This window comes from Diadema antillarum, unplaced genomic scaffold (assembly GCF_040938485.1).
Source record: "Diadema antillarum isolate AM-2024a unplaced genomic scaffold, OU_Dant_1.0 scf00000003, whole genome shotgun sequence".
NCBI classification, from domain to species: Eukaryota; Metazoa; Echinodermata; class Echinoidea; order Diadematoida; family Diadematidae; genus Diadema; species Diadema antillarum.
Genome location: NW_027270892.1, coordinates 1,976,713 through 1,998,966, shown reverse-complemented (window position 1 = coordinate 1,998,966; position 22,254 = coordinate 1,976,713). Strand labels below are relative to the sequence as shown.

The 22,254-nt window shown below is 38.2% G+C and overlaps 2 protein-coding genes across 2 annotated transcripts in view; one reads left to right on the top strand and one right to left on the bottom strand.

Annotated features, from left to right (window-relative positions):
* Window positions 1-5,784, top strand: part of LOC139734589 (adenylate cyclase type 10-like) — a 44,640-nt gene extending 38,856 nt beyond the window's left edge. Inside the window, exons 21-25 of the mRNA XM_071645409.1 lie at window positions 1,759-1,794; window positions 2,387-2,534; window positions 3,197-3,277; window positions 4,295-4,345; window positions 5,299-5,784. Of these exons, the coding sequence (XP_071501510.1) occupies window positions 1,759-1,794; window positions 2,387-2,534; window positions 3,197-3,277; window positions 4,295-4,345; window positions 5,299-5,784 (802 nt within the window). The remainder of the gene's footprint in view (window positions 1-1,758; window positions 1,795-2,386; window positions 2,535-3,196; window positions 3,278-4,294; window positions 4,346-5,298) is intronic.
* Window positions 5,785-18,133: 12,349 nt separating this feature from the next.
* LOC139734498 (copper transport protein ATOX1-like) lies at window positions 18,134-21,980 on the bottom strand. The gene is made up of 3 exons (XM_071645305.1): window positions 21,873-21,980; window positions 20,520-20,595; window positions 18,134-18,261 (listed from the first exon to the last, which is right to left on the bottom strand). Exons 1-3 carry the CDS (start codon window positions 21,882-21,884, stop codon window positions 18,134-18,136), a joined length of 216 nt encoding a protein of 71 aa, XP_071501406.1. The 5' UTR covers window positions 21,885-21,980.
* Between the last annotated feature and the right edge of the window lie 274 nt (window positions 21,981-22,254).

Below are 22,254 nucleotides of genomic sequence, written 5' to 3'. Positions count from 1 at the left end.
TGAGACCATGTTTACCTAAATTTGTTAATTGGGAAAAGGGGGCGCCTTAGCACAGTGCTAAGACGTTGGTATTTACGCCGTTCTGCCTCTTGGCATTCGATATTAAAGCTGCCTAAAGACTAAATTTTAAGTGACAGGCCTTTCGAGATTGTGTGACTGTCAGTAACTATAATGCCCTTCCCTGCTGGAAAGAACATAGAAGTGGAAAGAACACAGTGTCACACAGTGTGAGAACCGCAGTGTGAACACATTGTGAACACAGTGTGAAATCTCTTCACACTGTTAAATTCGAGCGTTTTGACAGTGTGAACACAATGTAAGTCGTCAATTCATTGTGTGAAACGAAGCATTATTATGTGGACACTGGGAAAACCACATCACAGTGTGAAATCATCTTCACACTTTTGAATTTGAGTGTTTTCATATAGACGACTAAATGAACACACTGTGAACACACTGTGAACACACTGTGAATACACTGTGGGACACTGTGTTCTTTCCAGTAGGGTTTACTGATAATACATTGATCATTGCGCAAGGAATGTATCATTAATACGATCGCAAAGATACTGTTGCTATGACCTTGAACCTTGAACCTTGAAGTAGTAATCCCATTCAGCAGTTCCTTGAAACTATCCCGGGATGGTAGAAGTGTCATGCGTCAGTGAGATGTGACATAGTGAACAGGATGATTTTAAATGTCACTAATGTACAATAAAAGTGACTGTGCATAGTGCAAGTAAAAACATGCCTCTTTGCTTAAAGCATGTGTGACCCAACAGGAGGCTGCATCACTCGGATGACTGGAAGAGCAGCCTCTCTGAATGTTAATGGGTTGGTAATTGCGACCACAGGTCCTGACAGATGGTTCCTGGTTGTAACAGCTCGGGGGAAAAAAAGGAAAATTTGAAGACATCTATGGTCGCTGTTGGGATTACGTACTTGAGCTTATGGTCATGCCTTCCTATGTAGGTAGCTGGGAAAATCACATGTGGTAAACGTAGAAGTTGACAGTAGTGTATCTTATGAAGGAGGGTGCACTGTGGAAGGAGGCGTCGTGTGTGAAGACTACCCCAACCAAAAGCTGAGACCAGCGCTGAGGAAGATGTTGAATACCTGTAGTCTCCATGTACAAACCGAGCAGCAGTTTTCTGCACCTGCTCGATAGAGTTTACCATTATTGCTGTGTGTGGGTTCCAGGCCTCTGATGCATATTCTAGTTGGGGCCGGACAAGTGCAGTATAGGCTCTGGCCTTTACTTCCTTGGTGCATAGTGATAGTGATCTGCGGAGAAGCCCAAGTGTCTTGCTTGCTCCGTGTCTGATGTTCTGGCAATGCTTGTTCCAGCTCAAGTCTTGAGTGATTGTCACTCCCAGGTACTTGTATTAATGTGTCAATGAATGACACATTCATTGGTAACAGAAAAGTGGCAGTCTAGAGGAGCCACTATAATAACAGCACATTGCAGGTTGTACTCTTCAATCAAAGATAATGTCACATAAGCATAGATCTGTTATAGTGTACATCTATATTCCTAAAGAGATTAAAGAGACCTAGGTATGTAAAGAGACCTAGATATGTAACAGAATCGTTTACAGACATTGCGTACTAAGCGTGTATCACTCCAAGTTATTCCGACTGGGTTGACTGCTTTGCCACGATATGATCACACAGTGTAGTAAGTTGATTAACAAAGTAAAATCGTGTCCATTTTCACTCTATGTGATTTCTTTTTCTTCATGTAGGCAAGAGACCGAGTTCCCCATCAAAGCAGAAGGACGACAACAGCAATAAGTAAGCACTCTTCGCTTGTGTCTTCTTGATGTTGCTGTTCTCAAGCTAGTGCTCTTTGCTTGCAAAGCCGTACAATTTCTCTACAGTTTTGTTGTTGTTGTTGTTGTTGTTGTTGTTGTTGTTGTTGTTGTTGTTGAGTGTATGTGTGTGTGCTGTGTCTGTTGTAATCTTTCTAATATTGTAATGTCATGTGTAAACGTACCTATATATGAACTTGAAATCCATTGCCTTCATCAACGGTAGCATATGTTGGAGCGATGCTCAGCCAAGAATATGAATATGCTTTAGGATTAGGGTTAGGGTAAGAGCTAGGGTAACGTTGATCTCGGTGTCCTAGGGTAATAAATTGAGTAAACTCTAATTCTAATCCTAAAGCATATCTATATCCTCGGCTAAGCATTTTTCCAACATAATCATGCTACCTTCATCAACCCCCGACTGACGACACACCAGCACCAATTTTAGATTTTGATGACAAAGTCTTTCATTTCTTGTAACGTTTACACGTACCGGCTCGTACACTCTTACACTGATCACATCATGTATTATTTTCTACATCTTTTTTTTTTCTTTTTGCTCGCTGTCTATATAGTATATCTTCCAACAGCGGAGAACAATCTCTGCAATCTGTGTATCCACAACTCGTGACGCATTGGCGCAAGGCTAACAATGTCCAGAAGGCAGTCCAGTACACCGTGCGAGGGGCAGAGTCTGCCGTTGCCCTTGGTTACAACATGCAGGTAATAAAGATGTTGACATATTGTGCACGTGAAATACTGATTTGGTCCCCCTTGTCAGTAGTGTTTGCAGGACATGACTGTCGTATGACTGTCGGAGAAGCGTTTGAATGAAAATCTGTCATTGAGCAACTGACGATGTGTAGATAAGCTTATTTCATCGAGATATGAATTATGGACAGATAATTGAATAAAGAAATATGATGAATTGAAAAGATAAGCCATGAGAGATATGAAAGAAGAAACGTAAAGAAGCTATGCTAGTTAAAGGTATAATATTTGACAGTCAATGGAAGAAAAGTACATTCAGTTTAAAAACTTGTTTTGAAGGTTTTACACATTGACATCAATAATTTCACTTCTGTGCAGTCAAGTGGAATGCCAGTTAACAATGCATCCACAATTGTGAAAACGATTTTTTTTTTTTACTTTCGCTAGATGAAATATTAATCAAATCTTTTCATTATGGTCATGGGGTACATTTCTAGGTTTCTGCCTTCGTTACACGCTGGCCTTCTGTTCGCAGAATAAAAAGAGAATGTTGAATTACAAAAACGTTACTGCCTTCACATTTCAGAGACAAACTCGCCGAAGTATGTGTATCTCTTGTTGTTTTTCCATTGTTTGACCACATCTTTATCATTTCTTTCTTCTGCCATTCTCAGGCAATTTCATTCATCTTCCAAGCAAAGAAATTGTCCCCCACCCCAGCTCAGTTGAAATATTTGGATGAGCTTGCAACGAAGGTGAGCTGATTTCATCTTGGAATGACAGCAACGAAAATATTACTCTAAAGTATTATACGTATAAGTTTGTACTGGTTATAAATTTTCACACTGTGGCGCATCCCATCCTGTGCTCCGTATAGAATAAAAAGACCCGCAACAACCATGACAACCGCAACTCACGACATCAGTTGTAACTTCGGTTTTAGCATCTTGAAAGTACCCCCCCCCCCAAAAAAAAAGATATATATATATATATATATATATAATTTATATTTCTATCTATATACAATGTATTCATTTATTTATATTGGCTGTTGCTATGGTAGTGAAAATGAGCGCAAATTGCAAGTGCAAGGTGCGATCATAACTATAGTCTAAATATAAGACGGGACTCATTGCCTCACGACGATATCAAGTCACCCCTGTAACTGCTTTGCCCACATTAGTCATAATAAAGGCCTTATACCGTGGGTTACGGAAACATTTGCATTCGTTATTATGTCCATGAAACTAACGGGCAAAAAAAAAATAGAAAAAAAATGAGAGGAAAATCCCTTAGATGATTGTAAGATTATACGACTGATGTATACGCGCTTTGTCATTTTGGTCAATGTGTGATGCAATCGGCAAGTTTGAAAATAATGGGGATTAACGAACGTAACGAATGTATACACTAGAGAATCTACAGTTTTCTGTAACAAGCCGTAACTCAATATCCAAGTCCATTATCAAACAAATTTTGTCTTATAATTTACCTCTATTTTACATAACTTTCTCTCTGCCATTGGTCACGTGCAGTTGACATTCACCTCACGGTTATCTGCGTATTCTTTACATCCGTTTTCCTTTTGTCCTTTTCAATCAGAATTAACTAATGACACAATTTCGATCCCCCTTTTTTGACTATCCTCATTCCATACACATCATTCGTTTGATATCTTTCTGTTGGACTTTCTAACTCTCGGTGTTTTGTCTCTGTCTTATGTTTGTGTTTGTTTCTTCGTCTCTCTCGCTCTCTCCAATATATCCATCCAGGCCACAGCTTGTCTCCTCTTTACGACTCGCAGACACGCTTCACCCCCAAATGTGAGTATATTATACAGGTTACAGTTCGTTATCCCTAAGATTTGTTATTCCGAAGGTTCGTTTATCCGAAAATGAAATAAACCAACAGAATAGCAAAAATAATTTCATTTTCGAACTAACGAATCTTAAGAATAACGCCACAAAATAATGTTCGGATTAACGAATCCTATTACATTTTTGGACTAACAAACATCTAGGTGGAGGGAATTTGTCTGTGTTTCAGAATAATGAACGTTCGGAATGACGAACCTTTTTTCCTCTTCGGATTAACAAACCTTCGGAAAACGAACATCACCAGAGTAGAAGGATGGCTGGTTAATGATTCTGCGATCAAGGGAAAGCTCACGCGAAGTCGATGGCAAAGTCGAATAAAAGCATTGAATATTCTCTCTTCGCTGTCAGTCAACTCAATTTCCACATCTGCTTCGTTCAAAGTGATTATCCACACCTCGCCGCCTTTTCTTTCCCCGCATGACAGTGTTATTTTGCATATCACTTTTTTTTTGTTTTTGTTATATACTCAGTATGCGTTATATACGTGTAAGTGTGGGCGGCGACAGGTGAAAACAAACTGAATCATCGGCATGAATCAATGGCACTTCCTATTACAAATTAAATTCCTTTACTTCGATGTTAAAACTTTCGAAAACAAGGCCAGTCGCCATTGTGGTTTTGTCACTGAGAGGCACTGCATTACTAAGACAATCACTTTTTGATGTGCCCAACAAATTTTGTGTCTTGTTGTAACACTCATTTTCGAGTTTCCGGTTAAAGAGATAATCCTTTTGAATACTCGTATAATACTTGAGTAACTGTTGAGCAAACGGTTTTTGATAGAGGTATACAATTGAGTGAAATTGTCGTGCTGAGCAATCCGGCAGTATTCGTGTCTTTATCATTAAACAAAATTTATTCCTATGGAACCGTTTCGGTTACTACCACCACCACCACAGGGGGCAAAATTCAAGTGGAGAAATATGGCAACCAAGGCTAGAAAGTTCGAAAGGTCCGCCTCCATTCAAGAGGAGGAGGAGGAGGAGGAAGAGGAGGAGGAGGCGGAGGAGGAAGATAACGAGGACGAGGGCGAGGAACGAGAGCTGGAGGGAGGGGTGTCGACGAACAAGGGAGCGGAACTAAGGTTAAGAAGCGGCAACATCAGGAACAACCACGGAGGGACGCCGTCATCGTCCGGTGGTCCAGCGCGTGTGGAGGACATCGCCGCCGGGCCTCACGCGGCGGTAAGCCGAGGGATTTCCGCTGGACGAAAACATGAGACGGCGTCGACGCCTGACGGAATGGCTGGGAAAATGGCAATAAAACATACGACGACTTACCACGTTTCAAAGTACTACATCTACGCCATTCTTGCGCTCTTCGCCGCCATGTGGCTGTTCATCGGTTTACAGAGGAGGGCGGTCAACAAAGAAAACGAGACATAACCTTGATCGCAATATATACTGGGACTTTTGACTTCTTGGAAAAGAGGATCTAACTTTTTTCTCCCCCCCCCCCTCTCCCTCTCTCTCTCTCCCTCTCCTTCTCTCTCGCTTTCTCACACTTGCATACTTTTCTTGTTGTTGTTTCGGCTGTCGTCAATGAGATACTTGATAGGATATTGTCGCCTTTGTGTAAATACTTGTACATATATATTCTGTATATTGTATATAGTATAAAAAATTAAATGATATCTATTTAAGTAACAATTCGCATGATGCGTCCAACAATAAAGGCTTTATACTACTCAACAGCAGCATGTATTTTGACAAGAGTACTCGTATTCTTATTTGTTTGTGCGACCAAGTTTGAAACTTATGTTATTCTTCGGAGGAACATCATCCTATAATGTTTGGACGGGTATATGCTTCATCCTATAAGTTTGACATCATATTTTGGGAGCTAGATATTAACAAGTCCTTGTGATTACGATTCACATTCCCGCTTCTCTCACTCGCCTATAAATCTTAAGCTCAAATTTCATTGATAAAGCTTTGCATGAAGGGCATCTAAAATGCATTATTTTAGATAAGTTCAAAGCGCATTGTGTAAACACCTGTCATAAGATAGATTTAGAGCTTGATTCCAAAACGTGCTATTTTAGTGAGCATGGGGAAATATGGTTGGCCCTTTAGTAGCTCGTACGTGAAAAGAAAAAAATTGTAGGTCAATATTAACAATTGAAAAAGTGAAAGATATGTAATATCCTCTTGCCTCTTCTCAATTTCTCTCAATGTAGATTGAGCGCCTTTTGAAACCAAGATTTTTGAAACGTGCAATCACCAACGCAGCATTATAGATAAACGTATCTGTGCATTGATGCTTCTCTTCCAAATGGTATGGTATATACTTTGTAAGTAGTCTGCACTTCTGAGCTACGTGAAGTCACACACTAACCCTCCGCACTCCAATCCCAGAAAAAAATACGGAAGACTGTCATAAAAGGGCCATTTGACATTCAAGTCCGGTCCTGTGAAATCTTATACCATGCTGGCTTCTGCTGATGTGAACAGATTTTCGCATCCCAGATTCAGAAATTAAGAGTCATTTCTTGTTCTGTTTTTTTTTTTTTTTAATTCTATAATTGGCAATCTTCACACTAAGAATATAAATGTAAGAACTGTCTTGCCTTATGTGATGCCATCAGTTAACCCGTTCCATACTGAATTCTGAAATCCCCATAGACTTAATACACAAACCACCAGGTTCCCGAAGTGAATGGGTTAAGTGTCAGCTGTTCTCAAAATAAACGTTTGCAATCTGAATGTTTTGACCTCCACACGACGCAGCGAGTTTGGGCTAGCGTGACCTTTTATTCACTTCCGCCATGATGTGCACATAACAAGTACCTATGCTCTAAGTCTTGCATGTGTTTGATTGCCAGTATGTGATATAATTTGCAGTAAGCGACTGAAGAGGGGACTCATGATATTATGTCTGTGGCTGAGTACTCGTGAACACGTTTTACGAATTAAAAGCACTTCAGAAACGTGTTTACAAAATAGACCTTTTGAGAGCCCTGAAGACCCTGCCGTGATTTAAGTGATTCGTACGTGAAATTAATGCGATGGCCACCATACATGGCGTTACAAGATTAACATTCTGTCAAATTTTATTGTATCTAGCATTGATAAGGTGCATTTATAATGTAAAATATATATCATAATTATGTTTATTTGATAACACAATATAAGAATGTGCTACAAAAAGGTGTTCGTCTCACGTGGTAATATGTTGTTTTTTCTTGCAGTTTGTGATATAATTTGAAATCAATTTCGCGCTACTTTACTGTTGTTTTACTTTATCATCCAGTCGTTGTTTTAACAAATTGCCAACATTCAATGTTCGCTTATTAGCGCAAGTACTTAACTTGCAGGTGATGAACGCCAGAAATTATTTTGTCCTTCTTTTGTGGTCTGTATTCACCAAATCTAATGGACAGTATTTGTGACATGCAGGCTATTAGCATTGCTCTATATACTTGGTGTGTGTGTGTGTGTGTGTGTGTGTGTGTGTGTGTGATTTTTTTTTTATACTCATGCCGAAGTTGCAGGGCTTAAAAGTTTTTTTTCCTGTTTTGTTGTATTTTTTTCTTAATCTAAAAACTTTGTCCCAAGCTAAACATGATAACATGACAGGTATATTGGCAGCAGATGTATAGTGAAAAGAAAAATTCGACAAAAATTCCCCAAGAGAATAAGTATAGCTTTATATACATATTTACATACATGTAATATCATCATTTTTTTTTTTTTTTTTTTTTGGGGGGGGGGTTGGATTGGTCCTCTTCGCACGCAAAAAATGTGCGCCTGCACTAGAATTTTTGTAAATTCTGAAATCGTCTTGTCAGTGCTATGTCGTTCTTGTGGTGCTTACTCTTATCTGTTTTATCTCAAGTCATAAAACGCGTCACTTCTGAAATTACAAGCAGGGTCGAAGGTCAACTGAAAACTGTGACCTTTGCGTGCACTATGACGTGAAGATGGTTTACGCTCGGGTTAAAGCTAAACGTCAAGTTCGCTGTATTCTATTTCCCGAATGGAGACGGCATGGTAACTCGAACGATATAGCTTTTCACGCAAGAATGAAAACATGCTTCAGACGGTGCAGATTAGTGAAGGGTACCTTGAAGTTAACAGCGACAAACATATCTTGAGATTACCGCAGCGAATAATTGGTTTCGAGGGTTTGATTATTGAGATATCCATGCTTCATGTTTCGCTGTTATGCCGTAGGGTGTTTATGGGGAACAGAGTGTTCAGATAACGGATCCCGATGGATGGCTGTCAAAGAAAGGTTTCTCAATGTTGCCATGGCAATCAATATATATCTGTACGCTCTTCTTTCATTATGAGTATGAATGAAGAAAAAGGTCATTATCCATACACGTTAAGTTTAAACTTTGTTATGTTCCAATGTGCGCTTTGTCAATCCTTACAGCAAGTAGGAACGAAGACCAAAAAAAAAAAAAAAAAAAAAAAATCCATGCAGTAATTACCTGATAGCTAAATCTCATAATTACCAACAGACCAATGAGGCGAAATCTGTCAAGATGGGTGATGTATTCATAACTCAACGTTTCCTCGATATGGGTACAGTGTACATAGGTTATACTCGACTGTCACGAATTTGCAATATAATAAATCGGTACACAGTGCGAGATTGTCTGGATTCAGCCTAATATTCTGCTTTATAGTAGATGAATAATGATGTTAGAGTAATAAAACCATCTAACCTGTGTGTGCCATAAATTTGTGATGCAACATTGTAGGATACAATCTCTGCCATATGTTACGTGTAAAACAGTAAATAGGGTCTTCCATACCGTCAGTAAAATTACGTACTCTGAAAATATGTGTAATATATACATTCACGTGAAATATTTGTGTAATATTTACCGTTATTACTGCTATGTAATTTTTTTGAATATACTATTATTAAAGAAATGTTCAGACATTTTTATCAACGACGCATAGATGTGACTGCATCAACTTTGTAGTAGTGTCATTTGGGTTGGTTACTCCCAGTGAAAAAGTTCTGAAACTTGAGTTCAGTTTATGAAATTTTACTCATTTCGAAAAGTCAAAGAGAGTATGTCTCCTCTTCTATTCCTCCCCCCCCCCCTCCTTCTTCTCTTTTTTTCCCCCTTCTTTTCTTCTTCGTATCTGCCTCCTCCGATCCTGAAGATTCTTCAATCTTGCATATTGTGTGTGGGGGTGCACGTCACGAGTTCGACACCCACGAATCACACAGCCCACGAGTCATGCTGCCCATGAGTTCGACACTGTGCAAACAATGCCCGCGAGACCGACACATTAAGCCCCGTGTTGTGATGTCGAACTCGTGGGCTGTTTTTGCCTAGTGTCGAAATGTCGAACTTGTGGGCTGTATGACTCGCGGGTGTTTGTCTAGTGGGGAGACCCTGTGTGTGTGTGTGTGTGTGTGTGTGTGTGTGTGTGTGTGTGTGTGTGTGTGTGTGTGCGTGTGTGTGTGTGTGTGTGTGTGTGTGTGTGTGTACGTTTAGGGGACTGCTCTGCTCTTGCATCACTATAAGCCTCGTTCTGCATACAACATAATGGTAATTTTCAATTCAGCCTTTTGTGGTCTCAACAAAGATACAAAAGCAAAAAAAAAAAAGAAAAAAAGAATGATTTCGGAATAGCTAGCTGTAGTTCATGTGAGCATATTCCTCTATAAAAAATTAATTCAAACTCCACTAGGTAGGCTCGGGATGTTTTTGGTTTTTTGTCAGATTTTAAGGGACTGCATTTGTATCACCGCTGATACACAAAAAACAGGATAATTTGGGAGTTAAAAAAAAAGGGGGGGCAGACATGAAGTCTGCCTGCATGTACACTATAGTATTCATGAGCAGAGTTACAGTGAAGTATCGAGAAGGACCTGAACGCCAAACTAGGTTATACGCCACGTACATGAAAGTCACAGATGTTTACAGGATATCTATGATGGAGCCCGGTGTTCAGTCGTTTGGGTGCCATCAAACCAAGGATTAGGTATATGGACCTCCTTGGGATTCTTCAAACCAAACCTCAAACAAGATCAAAATGTTTTGACATATTTGCACAGATTACCTTCTGTATTCATCTGGGCTGTATTTAATCGCTGCAAATAAGAAGTCATCGTGTATGAAGATCAAAGAATGAATGCTCTTTCCTCTCCTATAGTAAGGCCCAATGATTATGATAGTCACAATGTATCTATGAGAGCTTGACAAATCCTCCAGCAACGAACTCGAGTCTCTAAACTTTTTGGTTGTCACTGTAGCAGTTATTGTCATTTTTTCACACATCACCTTGCATATATATATATATATATATATATATATATATATATATATATACGTTATACAGTATATATATATATATATATATATATATATATATATATACATACATACAATTGGTATTAGACATATTTGTACTGGAAGGTACAATGTATATGAACACTTCACATGCACACACTGCGAGTTGAGCGGAATATTTCAATTACTTTTTATTGAAGTGACAAGAGTCCTCTCAGGCAAGAAAAAAAATACGAAAACAAAACCACTGACTCAAACAATTTACATCGAGACGTTGCTACCTACTAAATTCTAGCACTATACATGACCCAATTACAACATGACAAAGATACTGAATACCAGGTCATAATTTGCCACAGTAACATTACGAGTAAAATGACATTTCATCATTCAATCACAATTCAATGATAGCAAGATGCAATTTTCGGAACCAATTCATATCTTTCTAAAGCATGCTAATCTTGGAGAAATATGTCGTGTACATTCGCGATACATACGGAATGTCTGAAATATTGAAATATTGACATCAAAAGAAACACTCACGCAGCTTTTTACAACTACGTAAGTACTACGAGTCCGATGCGACACATACAAAGCTCTATTTTACAAGGACACTCCCCCACCACGGAGGTAACTTGCCCACCCCTTTGAGGTTTTGGTCGCTCCGGGACCATTTACTGTATGTACAATACGATACGAGCGAAGTTTAAAAACCCTGGTTCCTTACTCCATTACAGTAGTCTCACGTTATAATAACCTCTTAATATGGACTATTTTTGCTCCATCTGATTTTTTTTTTCTAGGGAGGCAAAAACAATGAATGTTACATTTCGGAAAGAAATCACTTAGTTGTTGAAGTCAGAGTTCTTCATAACAAGAGACGTTGGGGGAATTTATGTCCAAACACAGTCAACCTCGCCTAAAATGAATCCAAAGGGATCAGACAAAATTCTTCGACACACAATTTGTATGTGTAAGTAAATTCCGAGTTACACAATAGAATTAAAACATGTTTTATATGAATCCCGAAAGAGTTTTTCTTCGACTTGGCTTATCATTTGACTTGTGCGAGGTTGACCTTGGCGCGATAAATGTTCTCTCAGGAAGGCAAAAAATGACAACAAAATGAGCCTCCGCGAAGTGAAAATGTGGCCAGCATGTCTGCAATAAGCCAGTCCGGAGTTAAAGGGACATTCCAGACGATTTTCATAATTTCACATCATGTAGTACATAAATCGACAACTCCATGTATTGGTTTGTGGAATTCATTGTGGTTCTTGAGCAGAGAAACAATACTTTGAAAAATCTTAAACAAATTAAACTGAACACGGATGATGACATAGGAGGTTCACATATTTCAGAAATGTAGCAGTGTAATTTCATTACAATACTGCTTGCTTGTGAGTTCACCTCTATGCATGCCTTCTTCTTTTGTTCTGCTTCCTTGAGCCCCAACCTCTGCATTCTTATGGTGACTCTGCCATGTCATCGTCCTTGTTCATTGCAATTATGTTTTAAATTTTGAAAATATTCTTATTCTTCATCCCAATTATCACAAATTCTGAAACTCTGTCCTCAGTACATCTAATTTATAGTTGTTCAAATGTAAAAATCTGAAAATCATCCGGAGGTCTCCTTTAAATACAATATATCTCATGGTCACGTTGGTACGAATGACCTTTCATTTTTCTCAATCAGTTATAGGGGCACTTCACTCGTTTTCCGAGCGACATAATGCATAAGCTTTATAGGTAACAATTTATGGGATTCTGATCAATCCTGTTCAAACAAAGAATGAATTTGCGTAGACCAGATAATCAGAATGATCCGTCAATAATAACACTTGGGAAAGCATCCATTTCATTATTTTGCATTGAATGTATTAACAATCTCTTTCTATTGGTATTGCCAAATACCACTTTTGCTGTCAGGTGAATGTGCTGGCAAGCAGCATTTATAAGGAGTACATGACTAATCATTATACAGTGTATCACAGACGCTTATCCCAGTGAATTTAAAAACTGACATGCATGTTGGTACGATAACCTTTTTTTCTGCTAATGCGAAAAGTGGAACTGTTAACTGGCTTATTCCACACAGCTAGTGTAATTGTCATCTATGTAGTCAAGCTGTAGAACTAATTTCTATCATTGATCAGACTTGGTTTGCACCTGTGGAGTGAAAATGACTACTCATATTATTATAATACCAGAGACTCCAACCCCAAGCACCTTCTGAACTGGAGATTCTCCCGCCTGAAACCCCTAGCAAACAGGAGACCCAAGTTTATGTGTGCGAAGCGCGAAGTTCCTATAGGGTTATAGATGCTCTCTGGTGCTATCTAAGGCTTATTTTTGCAACATACGATAGCAATAAGTAAGAAATCCTTTCCAACGGGAGACATTGAGCCAGGGCGGGAGGAATCAAATCTCAAACGATAGAAAGGGAGATTTTGCAAAAGTGGGTTTTCGGCGGGAGATCTCCCGTCGAAAACGGGAGAGTTGGAGTCTCTGTAATACCCTGTTCACATGCTATACAAAACCTCACTAAGTAGCTGATATCGTGTCAAACACACAGCGAATTGTTTCTTGATACAGGGTATTCCATCAAAGAAAGAGGGAAAGACAAAATAACAGACAACCTTACAGTTTTAAGTAAAACACTTATCAGTGGCTTAGTCACGTACAATGACAGGTTAAAGGGGATGGCTAGTACCTGATCAGTGGGAATCAGTGGAAATGCTGGGGGATGATTGTTCCAATCCTTGTGGGGTTCATTCAAGTGTACATTATGTGTTAAAATTATTTGCTTCAGAATGGTCTCATATTCAAGTAATGTGCAGTTTAATGTTTCCAGGTTAGCATGCCTGTACAGTGAAGGGGCGATAGTTAACGGCCCGTTAACGATCGCCCCGACACTGTACAGGCATGCTAACCTGGAAACATTAAACTGCACATCACTTCAATATGAGACCATTCTGAAGCAAATAATTTTCAAACAACAATAGATATATAATGTACTCTTAAATGAATCCCACAAGGATTGGAACAATCATTCCCCAGCATTCCCATTGATTCCCACTGATCAGGTACTAGCCATCCCCTTTAACTGAGATCACACCAAGTAAATAGCATCAGCTCATTTCAACGCGCTATTACACTTTTGCTGAAACCTTTCTATCTATGGATTTAATCAAGTAACGTAGATCTGCTCACTCCTCACTCACAGCTTTTGTACCTCTTTGAACAATTACCAGGGTATAATAACAACCACTTTTAAGCCTGGTTTGTTTTTGAAGCTTCAGTTTTACACAATATCAGTGATACTAGTGGCATTTAGGACCATGTAGCTCCAATATTGTTCTTTTTAATATACTTGAAACATTATTAGATATTTTTTAATATACTTGAAACATTATTAAATAGTAACTTAGCTAACACGTTGATTTCGAAAACTATACTGAGTGAATTCACCTTAAAGGAAACCAAACCCCACGAGAAATGTGGATTGAATGAAAGCAGCAACATTAGCAGAACACAGGTGAAAGTTTGAGGTAAATCGGACAATCGATGCAAAAGTTAAGAATTTTTAAACTTTTGGTGTTGTAATGACTGGATAAGGAGACTACTAGAGTTCATTATGTCATGTGTGGACAACAATATATAGAAAATAAAAGAAGAATTCCACAAAAATTCGTTTTTCATGAAAATTACATATTCCATCAACTTGTTACTGACATATGTTAAGGGTAATATCATTCCCCCTGCTTTCTGAAAGAGGTTAGTCAAGTGCTCTTTCATTACGCTAGAAAAGTAAAAGCATGTTGAATTTTCTCTATATTCTCTTTATATTGTTGTCCACACATGATGTCATAAACTGAAGTAGTCTCCTTATCCAGTGATTACTGCACCAAAACTTTAAAAATTCATAACTTTTGCATCGATTGTCCAATTTTCCTCAAACTTTCATTATGTGTTCTAATAATGTTGCTTTCTCTCAATCCACATTGCTCATGGAGTTTTGGTTCCCTTTAAAATAAAACATTTAATGTGTTGCACACCCCTCTTGATTGCCAGTACTAAGAGACACACAGTGTAGTAGAGAAATGAGAGTAAACAAAACAGTTATTACATTTTATCTCGAGCACGGGTGGATCCAGGAATTCTGTAAAGGGGGGGGGGGGCACAAAAAATATTTCTGGTGCCACTTCACTTCTGGGAATAATCAACTGACAAGCAAAAAAAAAAACAAAAAAAAAAAACAAGGCTCCCGTGTAAATTTGTGTATTTCTCATGCCACTTCTAGGTTTCATCAGCTGGCAAGCTAAAAAAAAAAGAAAGGGGGCTTCAGCGCAAATTTTCTGGTGTTACTACAATAGAAAATTAAATGGGGGGGGGGGGGCATGCACTCCCTTTCATGTTTTTTCTTTTTATTTCTTTTATTTTCAAAAAAAAAATTAAAGGGGGCATGCACTAAGTGCACCCCCCCCCCCCCCCTGGATCCGCCATCATTGAGAACATATCCCAGAAAACACCATCAACCTCTTAGAAACAAGTGCCCTGATACACAATATATACATATGAAGTAGTTTATAAGGTGGTTTTGTACATGTTATTCTGGAGCTGCAAAGCACATTTCGCAAGACTAGACTGAGCAAGCATGCAGTTACAGATTTATTGTACTAGTATAAGAAGTAGAGGTCGCAGAAAACCACAGGTAACAAACAAGCTTGAACAAATAGAAGTACACGTATTTAAAAAAAATGAAATACATTGTAATATAATGTCTAGGAAAGGATGATGGGGGCTGAAAGAGCTACAGCCCACAACCCCAACACAAATACCCATGTTATCTGATGTCATATTGGTCAGGTAGATTCATTGATTTGATCTGCCATACTAGCTACAACTTCCTTCAACTGGCAAACGTTTATTTGAACAGTATTACAGACATCTAGAAATAGGATCATGACATCATACAGGGCATTGTGTGCATTTGACTTCCTGAATTCTTTCATCTGGGGTTTTTTTAATTCAAATTCCAAATTAACATGAATTCCCATCATAAACAATGGGTACTTTGAATAATCACTCTTCCGCCACAGTTGAATTCCTTTAATTTCAACTCCAACATTCCACAGAGCAAATAGCAAAACCCCTGCAAAAACACATTCAATAGAACAATGAGTATTTTTTTCCTCATAACATTTTTCTACACATGAATGACAGTCATCTAGTGTAAATATTGAACTTTGTGCAACATGACATGATCCTTTTGGAGCTATGACAATACATCTTAAGAATGTCATCCCTCTTTCAGAGGTGGCTATCACCGGAAACCTTCCATTGTTGTCAAATCATTTCATCTGCAGATGTCAGCTTTCATCTTTAAAACAATTTACTGAAGATTCGGCATAAAACAACTGCCTTTTGGACATGTGCTGAGATGCGAGCACATTCTAACCATTTTCACTTTAGTTTTGTGTGTGTGTGTGTGTGTGTGTGTGTGTGTGTGTGTTGCTATCCTCAAGGTACCTCAAAGAAATAAGCATAACACTGCTGACATTCTATGGCAGCATATTGCTTTGCATCATAGGTTGAATTGTACCATCTGCCAGTACAGTTTGTATTTGATTCACATTTAAAAGCAACGATGGGTATACTTCTGCAAGACAAGTACTCCCCCTTGTCTTATCATTAATCATTCTTCCTTACCCCCCCCCCCCCAAAAAAAAAGAAAGAAAAGAAAGAAAGGTAATACCTAAGGGAAAATGCCCACAAAACATCATGGGATACTTAATATGCCATCACTTTTGCTTGACCCTGGGGGAGGTGCCATGTGTTCACTTTTATGGCTCCTTGTGATAGTCAGTTGTTGTGGAGAATGGACGTAGTGGTATCTAGTCAACTCTGTGATGAAGAAATATATGAGGAAATGAGCAAGATGAAAGTGTTGTGCACGTAGACAAAAACAACACATTAAAAGAATGAAACCCTGCCTATGCTAATATTGCTTGAGTACAAAACATACTTTAAGTGATGCTCAAGATTTTTCTTTTTTTATTGCAGCCTGACAAACTGAAAAATCAAAATTTTAAACATTTTTCTTTGGTATATACATAAGTATTTTTCTCAGTTCCCATAAAGACACGTTGATTGAGGTGAGGGAAAATATTGTCCTTAGGTTATAATGTATCTTTCAAGAATTAAAGTGCTAAGGTGACATGTTACAAATGAAATCTATAATCCTTTCAAGTCCATGAGAATGGATCTAGGCATCTGTGGGTTTTGGCTGATTAATAGAAGATAAAAAATAAAACATATGGATGCATCCAGCAAAAAAAAACAAAACGCTGCTATATCATAGGTGCTGTAATAGTATGTGCCAAAAAGAGCAGAAAAAAAGTATATTCTATGACAATGATGATAATCACAAAAATAATGATTATTGTGGTACGAATAATAAGGATCATAAATATAACAATAAAAGTAATGATAATAATAATAATAATGTTATTATTATATTTTTCATTATTATTACTATATATATATCTTCTAATAATATATATTCCTCCCACGCTGCCTTTCACTGGAATAAAGACTTTCACACATACTGTACTCAAAAGAGAACTGTGGCTGGTTTTCAGACTTTTACATATGAACAACTATAAATTGGTTATATATATATATATATATATATATATATATATATATATATATATATCATATATATATATACATACATATTGGGAAAAGGAATAGGAATGTTTTATGAAACATATAACAAATCACAATGAAAAATGATAAAGCAGTTTCACCACAAGTATGCATTTGAGTGGGGGCTCAAGGAAGTAGAAGAAAAGAAGAAAGCATGCATGAATTCAACACAGCGGTATTGTAATGATTGCATTGCTACATTTCTGAATTATGTGAGCCTCCTACTCATGCATTCTTATGGTGAGCCCCCACTCATGTATTCTTATGGTGAAGCTGCTACCTTGTGCAGTGGAAATTGTTCTGGGTTTTTGAGGATATCGTTTCTTTTGTTTTGTTTTTCTTTTGCTTAAGGACCACAATTTATTCTACAAATCTAATCATGGGGCTGTTGATTTTTGTACTACATAATGTAAATTATGAAAATCACCTGGACTCTCCCTTTAATCAAATAATCATCTACAAAGCGAAACAAGATTAAAGAGAGCTCAAAATACTGCATTCATTGTTGCAGTGTACTCCCGTTATAACGAACAAGTTTATAACAAAGTTTTGTCACAAACAAAGTAAAAAATTGTGTCCAGAACTTAATATTTATTATCTTTATATGCTTTATTGTTTGGCTATAGGGAAATTTAAATAAAACGAAAGAAAAACTGCCGGTCCCAGGGACTTTGTACTTATAGGAGTCACCTGTATACACTATTCATATAAACACCAGAAGAGGAATTTAATTGCTATTCATTACGACGTGGATACCTAGCATGTTCCAATAAATTCTGTGGCTTTTCCAGTCTTCTTCAGGGCAGCAAGCACTTCATCACTTGGAAGAGTTGTTTCCACGATAACCCTCTGTTTCTCAAGATCAATCTTCTTGTCCTGGATTCCTGGAAAGAGAAGAAATGTAAAGAGCATCCATCCATCTGTCAACACTTTTAAACAAGTTCCACAGAGTTGGAAGCGATTCTTGGTGATATTATCATAATTTCATAAAAGTTTATGACAGTCAGATATTTTCATACATTGACAAACAAGGCAATCGCCAAATTGTGTCTCGCCCATTCGCGTACAAGGAATTAATATTTTTTATAACTCCCAGAAGTTAATTGACCTGCTTATGACCTTTGACCTTCTGGTGACCTTCAACACCCTAAGGGACATTTACCATTCAAGTTTGGTCACAAACGGACAAAGGGATCAAAAGTAATGAGCCATAATCGAAACGCGCCATAAAAACTTAACATTGGGCCATAAAAACTTAACTTTAGGCCCTAAAAATTTGTTGACCCCTTTCTGTGACCTTTGACCTTGTGGTGACCTGTAACTCCCTAAGGGACATCTACTGTCTGAGTTTGGTCACAAACGGACATAGGGATCAAAAGTTATGAGCCACAATCAAAACGCGCACTAAAAACATAACATTGGGCCCTAAAAGTTTGTTGACCCCTGTCTGTGACCTTTGACCTTGTGACGACCTTCACCTCCCCAAGGGACATCTTCCATCCAAGTTTGGTCACAAATGGACAAAGGGATCAAAAGTTATGAGCCATAAATGAAATGCGCCCTAAAAACTTCACATTGGGCCCTAAAAGTTCGTTGACCCGTCTGTAACCTTTGACCTTGTGGTTACCTTCAACTTCCCAAGAGACATCTACCATCACCCAAGTTTGATTGCCACTGTAGCAACATGTGCTGAGTTACAGTGATAAGAGTCTTGCAAGTAAACTTTAACGTATGACCTCAAATGACCTTTGACCTTATCATGTGACCTCTTACGGCACCATAACATGAAGGTACCCCCAGTGCATCCATCACCCAAGTTTGATTGCCATTGTAGCAACATGTGTCGAGTTAAATGTGATAAGAGTCTTGCAAGTAAACTTTAACGTATGACCTCAAATGACCTTTGACCTTATCCTGTGACCTCCAACAGCACCATAACATGAAGGTACCCCCAGTGCATCTATGACCCAAATTAGGTTGTAATCCAAGCAACTTATGTGAAGTTATTTGTCAAAAGAGAGACTTGCAGGTAAACTTTAACATAGAAAAGAGTCTTGCACATACTCTTTAATATATGACTTCAAATGACCTTTGACATCATCACATGACCTCTGACAACACCATAACATGAAGATACCCTAGTGCTTCTATCACCCAAGTGTGGTTGCCATTGCTGTAACAGTTGCCAAGTTATGCATCATAAGAGAGTCTTGCAGGTAAACTTTAACATTTTTGACGGACGACGGACGACGGACGGACGACTGACGGACGCCATTTGGATCCCTTAGTCTCGCTTTCACGTCCGGTGGGCGAGACAAAAATTGGGCATGCTAACATTTTGTTTCACATGTATCCACAAACACGGGATGTTCTTCACAATAGAGTCATTTTGAAACTGTGAGGTCATTGTAAAGGACCCTTTTTTCTATTAAATATTGCTGTTGTGTTCATACCAAAAAAAAAAAAATGAAACCCTATCTAAAAATAATTTGCCCCAGACAATACCGACATCAAATCAGACCATAATACATTATAAGCAAATCAAACATTATTATTAAATATACAATTATGTTATGCTAATAATTATAATGTCTCCATGAAGGAGCTCATAATAAATAAATACTATCGTGAAATAGAATCAAATATTGGCACTACCCCTTTACTTGCAAGCTAAAAAACACATTCATGTATGTGTGATAAGCTTCACACCCTTGACCTTTTAAATTTTCCTTTAAACATATTCTTGGATTAATGATATGTGATATTCTTGACATGAAAAAATCATTGAAAGAGAAAGTGTTTTCGACTAGGATTCTTCAAGATTACATTGTACAGTACACTTGCATGTCAGCATATTAAAGGAGAATAAAAGCTGCTTAATCTTTCTCCATCTCGCTGCTAATCAACTTCATGTACATCTGTAGGAGAAATAAACATGCACATGCTCTTACATGAAATACGTTTGTAATTGTACATTGTTCTTTTCAACTAAAGAAAAAGAAATCCAACAGAAGCCTGACAGCATAATAATCATCCTATCCTTCACTTCACCTCCCATGTATACAACGATAAATGCCGTTGAATTTTTAAACTTTGATATATAGGCAGCACACATAATGATAATCCGAAATCTTCTTCTGACCTTCCATGCGACCCAGTACCCTTTCCACAGCAGAGGAACAGCCACCGCAAGTCATTTCAACTTTGAACTCGTACTTCTGAAAGAGATCAAAATACACAACTGGTACCATCCACAAATAAAATGACTTGCAAATACACCCTAGATAATTGTAGTATCAATAGGAATTTCAAAAGGTAGTGATCTTATCATTTGATAAGTGTTTGAGTTTATCAACAACAATAAATGATTCATTGGAATGTGACGATGCAAAATGCACTGACCTCTAGGCCCTGATGTAACATTTTGCATCGATGTCCTGTTTGTTGTAAGCAGGCAAGCCATTTTGTCTGAAAATTTGGTTGAAATCAAGCAATGTGCTCAACCACTGCATTTCATACTAGCCAACAAAGTTTAAAAGATATAGGTCTATGTAACTTTTGCCAAGTAATATTAAACAGATTCAAAATTTTGATACATTCAAAGATGGCTCCATTGTCTCTTCCCCTATGATGTGATTAATCACACTACACAATTAAATCTATACATCACAGCACGTCATCACTTCCTGATAACTAGTACATTGTAGTGTAAGGATACAAATGTCAGACCACAGCAATATAGTGATGTTCAGTATACTTCTATAGTTGCTAGTTGACGTTGGGATCGCGATGGGGCTCTGAATTATGGTTGACAATGTGACTGGTTGTAGACAGTCGTTTGAAGTCCTCTACTTAGTAATACAGTACTAGTACGAGGCCTCTGTTTGGGAAAAATCCAATTGCTTCTAAACTCTTGCTGTTCGCACAGTGTCCCTCTTCAACTTTATTCAGTCTTTCAATGTATTCAATTCAAGATTAGATAGGGCCTAAACATGACCATGCTCAAGAGACATAATGATGAATCAAATGATTACAAATATATATTTATCTTTATTACTACAAATTTAATACTTTGATAGCGTGACCTAGCACGTTACATGTACAACTTACAGACCATTATGTAAATTATTTACAAATGATGACTAGTTCTAGACTCTTCAAGTTCAAGCGAGGTGTCTAGTTAGTCAGTTGGTAAAGTGAATTTAAAAGACAGATCCAGAAGTAAATTTAACAATTAAACATAGATTAAGAACACTAACGTTACTGGTCTTGTCACAGACCAGCATGGGCATGGCCTGGGCAATGCCAATGCAATGCCAATGGCAGCAGATAACTAGACTATACAAAGTCAAAGGCAAAGCCCAGTCGCTGTATGTAGAGTTCTAGACCTGGTGTAAGTACTTTAACACTGTCGACAGCGTCTGGTCGGGCTAGGCAGCAAACACATCATGTCATGTCTAAATTAAAACAAACACGTTTCTTCATATACACATACCTGTGCAGCCATCCTGATAAAACACGCGGTACAAACTAGACACTAGTACTAAGAAATGTGAATTACTGGAACGCAATGCCAAACTGACGACCAGCCAGAAGATGAAAGCATCCACAGTCGCTGTACACACAACATACGTGCCCTGTATGTACCCTGTTGGCTTGTAATGGTTAGCTAGCTCCGCCGCACGCAGTGCAATGAAGGCAAGCAATGAATCGTGTGGTGGTGGGAACACAGAACTCTCGGTGTGTAGCGGTTCTGTGGGTGGGGGATAACCACAACACGTCAAGCGGTCACATGATACAAATGTCGTCAGCATTAAACTGTCAGGTGATCTGTTCTTTCGCTCTTTTTCTCACGTGGGTTGCGAGTTGTAAAAACA

Coding starts and splice junctions, on each gene's coding strand:
- LOC139734498 (XM_071645305.1), bottom strand. Junction 18,262..20,519: donor GGTACTGGGTCGCATGGAAG/GTCAGAAGAAGA, acceptor TTCTCTTTCCAG/GAATCCAGGACAAGAAGATT.